General features: G+C 33.0%; 1 protein-coding gene across 3 annotated transcripts; it reads left to right on the forward strand.

Annotated features, from left to right (window-relative positions):
• The first annotated feature begins 544 nt into the window (after positions 1–544).
• LOC117115964 (insulin-like growth factor-binding protein complex acid labile subunit) lies at positions 545–9,007 on the forward strand. Of its 3 annotated transcripts, none has more exons than XM_033259857.1 (2): positions 545–713; positions 5,843–9,007. In XM_033259857.1, the coding sequence occupies exons 1-2, from the start codon at positions 691–693 to the stop codon at positions 7,431–7,433; spliced, it is 1,614 nt and encodes a 537-aa protein (XP_033115748.1). In that variant the 5' UTR covers positions 545–690; the 3' UTR covers positions 7,434–9,007. The 3 variants fall into 3 exon arrangements, with proteins under 3 accessions (XP_033115748.1, XP_033115747.1, XP_033115746.1); XM_033259856.1 differs by lacking the exon at positions 545–713 and adding an exon at positions 3,610–3,757; XM_033259855.1 differs by lacking the exon at positions 545–713 and adding an exon at positions 3,783–3,951.
• Positions 9,008–11,137: the final 2,130 nt, after the last annotated feature.

Below are 11,137 nucleotides of genomic sequence, written 5' to 3' on the forward strand. Positions count from 1 at the left end.
GTATATATATACATGAAAAATAAAAAATACTGCCGCTAAGGGGAAATTTTAACGACGTTAAGGGGAAATACAGACAAAGGCTTTTTCTCCCCAGGTGTCAATTACGAATAGTATATACATATATATATATAGATAAATATATACATTTAAATATATATATATATATATATATATACATATATATAAATATATATATATAGAAAAATATGAAACAATTTCATCAATAGTAGACTTTAAGAACACTGATCTACTGTATAAACAACTCAGATATGTCTGCCACTCCTATGGCCTTCTTCAGCAAGATTAAAGAAAAACATCATGAATCATTATTTATATATGCTTCAATATGTACTTTACTATTACCATTACAGGCCTGCTTTGATACGTTTATAATAATAGTTTGCCTGGGGAAGGGAGTATTAACAGAATTAGTTCAATCAAGGTTGATTTCACATTCCAGTATTTTGATTTTTACCAATAACAATCAATATCCTTGATCCAGTGTTTATACAGTACCTGAATTGGTTTCAGGATATCATTAGTTAACAACAGAACGTAGCATGTGATAGACGGGAGTTCAAATTTTCAGGGGACTTTCCAAGACTAGAATAGCATAGAGCAACTATTTAAAGAGCATTGCAACTTGCAAGGGAATTCATTCTTGAATAGAGATTGAATCGAATATAGCAGATGCACGAGGGACTAATTAAACAGTAAGTCATTTTGTTGATTTTGTTCTCACTACTGCAATATTTTCATCCTGCACTTCTGAACTCCTTCTTCAACTCAAGCATAAGTTGTATATTATTATGGGTATTCATAAACACGCCTGACATTTCCAAATTTATATTCGTTTCTTGATTTGATTTTTTGTTGGTAACATTTTAACTTGACCAACAGGGATAAAATCCATGATTTTGGTAGTAAAATTATGAATTAAACATTGAAAAACATTGGAGAAATATTTTTGGCTTCTTGGTAAACAAAACCTGTTTCATAAACAGCCAAGCATATCCAACAAAATTTCAGATTTTGGTAGAACTTTGAAGTATCCTATTTCCATCAAAAAAGAAATAAGCATAATTGGCATATCGAATTACTATTAATTATTAATGTTATTGTAAATATTTTCATTAAATTATAATTGCATAATTGATAATAAACTTGTTTATATTGTTTTTATAAAGCATTAACTCTTATTCTCTCATATTCACAATCTCAATTATCAAATATGTATGTATAATTTATGTCTTATTTACTTTCATTTATGTGTAAATATGTTATTTAGTGCAATTTGTATTTGTCTTTCAATTTCATTTTTATTTTTGCAACAAAGTTAAAGAATTTCATAACAACATTATTCTGTGTCACAAATGAACCTTTAAAATTTATGCTAACAATTAAACCTGACATACAGTACTGTATAAAAGCTCAGAGATAAATAATTTGTTATGTAGGCATATAATAATACGGGTCTCCCTCCAATTAAAGACCACTTTTAGGACCAGGGTTTTCATGGTCTTCAGCAGCTTTTGTCTTTAATTAGAAAACATATAAGAGTATAATAAGATAGGCAATCATTTGGGACTACAGAAAGGTGGTCCTTATTTAGAGGTGGTCTTTCATAACAGCTTCTCTCATTGTACATTTTACATTCCAAAGTACAGTAATAATCAAGTATTCATACACGTCTAAAACAAGCAATATTATTGAGACTGAGCAAACATAGTTGTTAAACAAAAATCTAATTAGAGTAGATGCTATTAATTACGATGGTAAAATGGAATAACCCACAGATATGACAATCTTAGATTTTCATAGAGAACGAGTTAGCTAAGCACATATGATGCGAGACGGGCAGAGTTAAAGACCTGCAAAAATGTTGTACTTGCAGTGTCTTTTGCTCTAGATAATTAAATCATTGTCCGGATGAGACGTTAAGCCATTTGGTTCATTTGCATAACAGCACATGCACATAAAAAAAAATAAATAAACTACACTATTAAAAAAGTGTAAGAATTGCACTGAGGCTGTCATGGGTACCAGGACCTTCATATTTCCTCTTCAAAAACCAGATCATCCATTAATACATTCATTTCATTTTTTTAAAGTATTCATCAGTATATGTGGCAAAGACAAGCAAAACCAGTCGCTCGTTGCAAAAATCAATTTTCAGTTATTAATACATGGTTGAACAGTAAAATGAGAGCTATAAAATGGTAAAAGAATCATTGAAATCCGACACTTCGTTATGAAGTTATAGAAGACACTTAGCTATATTTGAGAACCTTCAAAGTGTATGATTTTGGGCATTTCTCAGGCAGAAACCATCACCAAATCGTTAAAAATCGTTGTTTCAACATTGAAAATGAGGAAATGATGTTTAGAAATATAAAGGTTAGTTCAGTGTAATAAAAATTATAGATTTCAAAAATTCTGACATTCCATCTCATGTTTTGGCCATTATCTGCGATACAGGATATGCGATGAGCGAATGGTTTGGCTTGTCTTGCCATATACTGTGTTACAAAACTGTAAAATAAATTGATATTCTTTTAATAATAGAGTAAGTATAAATCAATGTATAGTCACTTTTCTAAAAACAATATCTAATTTTATGACACAAGGTATCACACAACTTGTCGATGTATATTATTACTATCACTTTAGTGTTGTGTGTCAATTTCGTTTGCATTGCTATGAATAACAATATTTAAATCAATGAAATTTGGGTTGTTCGACTATGAAATAGGGAGAAAAGTATAACCAATTGAATAGCAACCCATCAGTGATGCATCTAGGGGTGCGCGGAAGGGTGCATGTTTCCCTGCACAAAAGCGTGCATCCCGATTTCCCCACCCCCTACTGAAAATGTCTGAAGCAAAAATAATCCCGCTCAAGTAGTTAAAAATCACCTATCATTTTGCGAGGCTAGACATCCTCTCAATTGCTAAGGTCCACCCTCGTGCCCCTATCAGCTGGCCCCCCCCCCCCAAATTTAAAGAGTGTATAAGAGACATATACTGTACTGCACTGCAACCCATCATAAATACATAATTTGAACTTAATATTGTACTATCTACCAGTCTATATTTCTTTCAAAACATTATACAGTAGGCAATGCCATAGCCAGCTATTGGGACAGTCCCACACAATTTTTCTAATGGGTCCAGAAGGAATGGGATCCACATTTTGAAAAATGGGTCCAGATTTCTCATATTTAGCCTAAAATGGGTAAAGTTAAAAAAAAAAATGGGTCCACATTATTTGAATTTACGCTAAATTGGGTCCACCTTGATACTGTCCCGCATTCTTTAAAAATCTTGGCTGCGGCATTGACAGTAGGGCCTATTTAATTTGGGGGTTTATGCACCACTACCCTCGAAGCTGACATAATCACACATATGTTTGAAATAGAATAAAGGTCATCTTCAGGTCATCAAATGCTCTACTGTAAAAAATCCTATGATTCTGCCCATCAGTCGGCCATATCATAACCTTACTATATCCTTATTCAATATTCAATTCACATCTGTGAACATATATTCATTCTGCCCATTAAAATTCCCCTTTAATGTCTATCGATTGATCCAAAATCTACAGAGCAAATATTCTTATGTTAAGATTAATGTATACAACGGAATGCTTGAGAATGACAATTTTGCATGACACGTAAAAAATCTTATCATCTGAACCAGCTAATTGATTTGATGCTAGTGGAGAAAGAAAATTATTATTTCAAGAGCTGTAAATGCAGGTAATGTTTGGCATAAGTTCAAATGCATAGCTGCTTCTGTTAGGGGAGACACTCTAGACAAGATATGTTAAGATTAATGCGTGTGAGAAATGACGTTTTCGCATGACACGTAAAAAATCTCATCATCTGAAAAAGCTAATTAATTTGATGCTAGTGGAGAAAGAAAATTATCATTTCAAGAGCTGTAAATGCAGGTAACGTTTGATATAATTTCAAATGCATAGATTCTCCCATTAGGGTCAGAAAGACACTTAGAAATTTCTATGGCTGCACCAATTTCCTGCTCAAATAACTCTAGATCGAAGCCTAGAAAAATCAATGCTACTTTACAGTGACTGACTGTATTTTTATTCTTATTTTATTGTCAAAAATACGAGTAAATATATATTTAATTTAATTACGTAAGTAGTAGTTATTGCAGAATATATTGAAAATTTTACCATGAATATAGATACATGTGATGACACAGCAATATATAGTTCACACTGGCTTGCTTGAGATTTCTTCTGGATTTGCTTGAGATTTGGCATTTTTTGAAAATTATGCGCGAGGTCACGTCCAACCATAAGGAAAATGCCGTCAAGCAACGATATAACATCTTTACAGTGAATACATTTGATACAAATGCCACTTTGATATTCCACATAGTTTTCTTCAGTTTCTACTGAGGCGGCGTCAAACACTGTGACGATCACTATACATAATTTGAAGAAATTCTGGAATGCGTGAGAATATGTAGGCCTCGCGTGAGAATATGTAGGCCTCGCGTGAGGCTGTGAGGTCAAAATTAAATGTGTGAAGCTCCCGCGAGATACGCAAGACTTGACATGTCTGGGTACACATAATTCATTGGTTGTAATCTTTATGTTTGGTTGATACTGTACAAATTAAAAGATGAAAATTTAATATTCAATTTAGTTGAAAGCATTATTTGAATAATACATGAGAGAATGGGATGTACAGAATAAATCTATATTGTGCAAGTGTGCGCTCGAGTTAGTTTTGTGCAAGCGTATATAATTGATTCACTCCACTTTGATATCAACTGACATGAAGGTGCAGTAACACTGTTAGGTGAGGTACGTAGCCAAAAGGATAGCCAATTAAATTTATATATGTTGTTAATTCATTATTTTATAATATTAATGCTTGCTGTACACCATGTTGATACTTCTAAAAAGTACTGTTGTTTGTTGAGAATGTCTTGACGTTTCGATTGAGTTCCTTCAATCACCTTTCAGGGGAATATTATCTGATTATTTTATAGTTTAAAACTCAAATGTTAACAGGCCTATAAAAGAATGATATACGTTACAACTGCAATCTACAGTATTCGATATTATGATGATGGGGCGGAGGTGAACAATTTTAAAGTCATGCCCAAATATGGCACTTTCAGTTATACAATTATTCTAACTAATTTTCCCCCCGAAAGATATCAACGCCAGAGGTCCTGAAGGCTGAAACAAAGCTGCTGTATTAATGTCACTTTTTTTTCGTCACCACATGTAGCACTTTGTTGTTACTAATCGTAAATGATAATGTTACCTGGTTGCACCCGAGTGCTTTTGAATGAAATTGTTCAGGTACTACTCAGTTGCAAGAAAGTGTCTAACCCACAGGGGGAAGTATACACAAAAATGGCTTTATGACCTATTAGAAGGTCAAAGGCTTTCAAACATAAATGAACTATATTCAAGATTTAAGATTCAAGATAGATTTATTGTCACATATTAATATACATGAAATTTGCTTTCCTATGCTTATACAATAAAACAATATAACATACCTATACATAAAATATCAAAAAACATAAATATAAATATAAATTACACAAAATACTATAGCACCAAAACTATATTACACTATATTTTTACACTAACTTACACTAATTTTATTTTATTTTATTTCAATTTTTGTAATCTTATTTCACTATAATTACACTTCAAATATTTATTGCCATATTTACACCACGCAAACTGCCAACTTTTCTACTACAAGTATATTACACTGCCTATTACTGTAAACATTATCACGTTAAAGAAACATTCATATTGACTTATATATATTATTAATCTCTTTCAGAATATCTACAATGAACCAACATAAAACGATCTTGATCTTCATCTCTTTGCTGGTAATGAAGACAGCTTCACAGTTTTGTCAAGAGAGTGATAAGGCGCCCTCTTGTGAAAATCTTGCAAGATGTACTTGCGACTCCCCGGTTTGCATTAACAAAGAGCCCCCTTGTCCTGGCCAGAACAATGTTACTATTATTGAACCAAGGTTTGGAGAAATACCACCATATGCTTTTGAAAACTATGGACCTCTCGTTAACTTAGAGATTGCTGGAGGCATAGTGAATACTGTGAGTTCTAAAGCATTTCGGGGGCTGAGCAATCTAAGAGAATTGAGTTTGCGAGATAATTTCATTCTCTATATAAACAACCAAACACTCAAAGGTCTAAACTCGTTGAGAAGTCTCGATCTTTCTGACAATCAAATTGATGATTTAGAAGAAAGAACATTCAGTGACAACAAGATGCTCAGGACACTAAATCTGGATAGAAATACACTGAATGCTCTCCAGAGGAACACGTTTGCAGGTTGCCATCGACTTCAGTCTCTCCGCTTAACCAGCAACGGCATCAGTTCTATTGAAACTGGAGCGTTCAGTGACCTTGGAAATCTGCAGGAACTATATCTGGGAGATAACTACCTTGCTATCATTGGTGCCAATATATTTACTGGACTTGCATCACTCCAATTTTTGAATCTAAATGGTAACTTTATTCAGGTATTCAGTCAAGGATCGCTGGAACCTTTGAAAATGCTTCACACCATTGATGTATCTCAGAACAAATTACCTTTTATCGGGAAGGCTTTTGGGTCTTTGAGGAATCTCAGATCTTTCTTTCTGAATGAAAACTCAATTGAGAAGGTTGATGATGGAACATTTACAAATCTTACATATCTAGAAACAATAGAGCTATCAAAAAATAGACTGGTCTCCTGGTCATTTCTGGACTTCCCTACTCCATCAAAACTTAAGGTACTACGTCTATCGTACAATAAAATTTCTGATGTTCTATACCCTACCAGTTCACCCGAACCTCAGTTTCCAAAGCTTCAATACTTGGATTTCTCCGGAAATTTACTTCAAACATTTCCAGCATTCTTCTTAAAAGATGCTCCATTACTTGGTCAACCTGATGTTGCAAATAACAGCATTTCTTCTAAACTTGACCTCAGAGAAAATCTCCTGGCATGCGACTGTGATTACAATATTCTGAACGACTCCCTAGAACAACTGGAAATAACTTGTGTTCAAAATGCATCAATACAGTGTGGCAATGGATCCGTTGCTGAACTGATGCCATCAAGTTCAGATGCCAATGATGGTGTCTACTGCCAGATTTCTGGTAGTCCGCTCCCAGAGGTCATTTGGAAGAATCCAAATGGCCAAATAGTGACTGGCTACTACAACGTCTCTGGAAAAGTCACATGGCTTCCTTCAGACATCACGGATGTAGGTGACTATATGTGCATGATATACGAGGAAGATGAAGAAAAAGCGGGAAGACAAGAAATAGACCCAAATTCTTCACCTGCTAAATTAATACCCGCATTAATGGAAATCATGATTATCATTTCAACAATGTTCATAGTGAAATAGAATTAATTAACGTACAATACAACTTTAAAGACAGTGGCAAGATTTAAACGTTGTTGGAAATTATTGTTTTTTGAGTTTGGGGAGTGCTTTAGAACAATTCCAACCATCAGTAGTAAATCTAAATATTTTCCTAGCCAGAGTCCTATTTGTTGTACGTCCCTCTATATTTGTGTGCTTGTCTGCGAACAGCCTACAGACCACAGTTTTTATCTAAAACTCGTCAAACTTAGTCACAACGATCCATGATCAAAGATCCAGAGGTGATTAAATTTTGAAGGGTCAGGGTCAAAACGTAGTCACAATCGACGAAAAACTAATTTTTATATATAATCAGCCTACAGCCAACAGTCTTTATCAGAAACTCGTCAAACTTGGTTACAATGATTCATGACGAAAAACATGGACGTGTTTAATGTTTGAAGGGTTAGGGTCAATTGTCAAAGTCATAATCGACAAAAAAACTAATTTACTTATATATAATAACCTGGAAGTTTTCATCAGAAACTTGTCAAACTCAGCCACAATATCCCATGACCAAAGATCTGGAAGTAACTAAACTTTGAAGGGTCTGGATCAAAGGTCAAAGACACAATGAACGGAAAACTACTTCTTTAACTGTCTGCCATATGGACGTGTGTTTGTGAGCTTACAACAATAAACAAATATTAACTAGCATTAATTTTACAGCGATACAGTTCGGTATAAAGTTTTAGTTTTATAAAGGAGACTTCAAGATGTGGGCAGAGGTATGCACTTTGAAGTGAAATCTATAGCTTGTAATGGTATTAGCAGTGCCAATCAATACGTTTTAATCAAATTTAATCAATAATTTATATTTTTGCTCAGTGTAATGTAAAATGTTGTATACAGAAAATTAAGAGGAAGTATAATTATGAAGCGTAGACATTTTTTAAAACTGTTTATTCAATGTATAGTAGAAAGTAACATATCAATTTAATTATTCAATTTTAAACTTTCCATGTTTCATTTTTTTGCTTTTCTAGTGAATTTTTGTTTTTTATTTAGTGCAATTCCGTCATAATGCTAAGACTTTTATTAATTTTGAATAAAGAGTTGAAACAAAATGAATAACAATATTTGAATAAAGAATAATGCTAACATTTGAGGACAATGGATGTCTGAAATAAATTTTGAATCAAATTGAATTTGAGAGAACATTTTACCTTATGATAGAATTTTAAGAGGGGGACATTTTAAGGGGACATTTTAAAAGGGACACTTTAAAAAAGAACAAAACAATTCTAAAATACTATAAATACGGTACCAACGATGGCGCAATATCATATTTATGTTTTAAAAAATTCAAGTTGTAGGTGCCGCTGTTTTGTGCAACTACTAAATATGAATTTTATATTATTATTATTATAGTGACAATGTACTGTGGGCACAAATGTACAAAAATTGTAAAACTTGCTCCAATTCTTTCCTACTGTTTCCATGGAGGTTGCTGTTTCCTTTGTATTGTAAATGTTATAATGGCTTCTTTTAGTCGTATTTTGCTAGCTACTTTGCAAAGAAAAAATTAAACATTTTTGACATCTGTCACCTGAAAACTGTGTTGAGTGTATCTTTATCTTTAATAATAAAAAATACTATTTCTTTAATAATAATAATATTTATTTGGAATTTCATTTTTTCATCTGTGAAAGCACAGAAGAAAGTGGCACAGCAATCTAAAACCAATAGAAGTAGAAAATAACGTGCATTAAAAACACAAATGGGAAATTTCATAGCACAGAGTGATATTTTTATGTAATTTTTCATACTTGTCAACCCAAAGTTTGATATCAAACTTGAGCTTATTTTATAGAATTAAGATCTAAAATTAATATCTTGGTATTTCAATGGTAAAATGTGAAAAAAAAAACAAAACATTTTATTTGTAAAATTTTAAAAAATCCTAAAAATAGCTAAGGTACATGCAAACTTATTAGACAGAATGTATTTGTTCGAAAACTGTATTAAATTCATGTTACTTTACAAAATAATAGATTCTATTATCATTTTAAAGCTGAAAATCATGAATTTTTAAAATAACTTTTGTTTTCCAAAAATTAGTTAATATACGATTCTGCTTCCAAAAAAGTGCTTGTTTAAGTTTCTTTAAAAGTATTGGATTTTAACAAATGAAAGTACAGATACATGGATTCCTTACTGATAGATGTATCAGAAAACAATGAGCATTAAATTAATTTTTTTTTTAAATTATGGCTCTCCACCCACCCTTATTAACCTACATTTTCCATCCTTCAAATCCACTCTTATTATTTAGAGCAGCGTTTCGCAAACTTTTTACTTTACGGCATATTTACGATTCGAGGCACCAAGACGCGGCCCAGTAGCCCAGCCACGCCAAGGACCAATTCATACCAAATCCTGGCAAGAACTTTTGATCATGAAGCCTCCATGTATAATACAATATTTTGGCATTATTACCTGTTCTCTCAGTGATAAAATTTAATTTTATACAAATATAATTTATAAAATATTATTTTATTAAATATATAATACCGTACATATGTGTTCCCCCCACCCCCGACAATTGTTGATTTTTTTTTTCTACCATGATTCAAGCATATACGATTCAGCCACACACGTCATAGCTTTCTCCTTCTTCCAAAAACTTTTACGCACACTCTGTTACTCCACAACTTTGAAAGACTACTCTACCTTACTATACAAGTACTGTATTATGTTTAGTAATACAGTACAGTCATGAAATATTGCACTTTTACCTGCGCGCAGGCTTCGTAGATACATCGTAGCCTGAAATAAACAATCTAACCTGCGCGCAGGCTTCGTAGCCTGATATAAACAAATCTAAGAAAGGCTACGCGAAGCGAACCTACGAAGCAAAAGCATGTTGTTTATTTGTACTGTATGTGCAGAAAGACTGCTGCATCTTACGGGATAAACAATGTATTGTTTGATAATTTGTGAATGGCAAACACGAGTTTAGACCGTTAATTTAAAGTATGGAACTGTTTTTCAATAAGAAAAACGTACACTTGACTTCATGGGAGTCTCCACTTCCACTCGCTGTCCACGACAGGAACATGTTTGTATTGCTGTATTATTTTTTTTAATTAATTAGCCTAGGCTTAGCTTATTTTTCATTTATAATTATTTTACCTCATTTAAAATGTCAAAAAACGATGTCCTCAATGGCAGTACACACATGTGAAAAGATTGTTCATCAAATAATATTTTGTAGTCTTGATTTAGTAAGATAAATAATAAACATAAAGGAGAATTAACGTCCGTTGGTTGTAAAATTATCGAATGTCACATGGAAAACCCAATGGAAAATAAAACTTAGCCAGCATTAGACGTCAGAGTGCGCGCCAATCAGAACACAGTAAAGTGTGTTAAAGGTTAACCTCGTGGCAAATGTCGAAAAGCTGTGAGCAACAGTGAGTAAAAAACGGAGTAAATGCGGTCTAGCATGACTAGCCTTAATTCGGCAAGGTAGTGATTTCTATACTTCTATTTAGTATTGGATCGCTTTGCAGGTATGTTCTGCTTCAAATTACGGTAAACAAACAACGTGATCTGTAGAAATCGTAATAATTTGTACATGATTTGTCATCAGTATTATTTAAAAGAAGAAAATTCCTACTACCAGAAGAATAATATCAGATCAAAATTCTCCGAATTGGAAAGTTTACCAGTATAACTACTGT

The sequence above is a fragment of the Anneissia japonica genome, unplaced genomic scaffold (assembly GCF_011630105.1).
Source record: "Anneissia japonica isolate Jap-2015-1 unplaced genomic scaffold, ASM1163010v1 scaffold288001_len57874_cov148, whole genome shotgun sequence".
NCBI lineage: Eukaryota > Metazoa > Echinodermata > Crinoidea > Comatulida > Comatulidae > Anneissia > Anneissia japonica.

Excerpts from the sequence above, each read along its gene's own strand:
- LOC117115964 (XM_033259856.1), top strand. The coding sequence starts at position 3,666 with ATGACACGTAAAAAATCTTATCATCTGAACCAGCTAATTGATTTGATG. Across the intron at positions 3,758-5,842 it reads TTCAAGAGCTGTAAATGCAG|AATATCTACAATGAACCAAC; the intron begins GTAATGTTTGGC and ends AATCTCTTTCAG.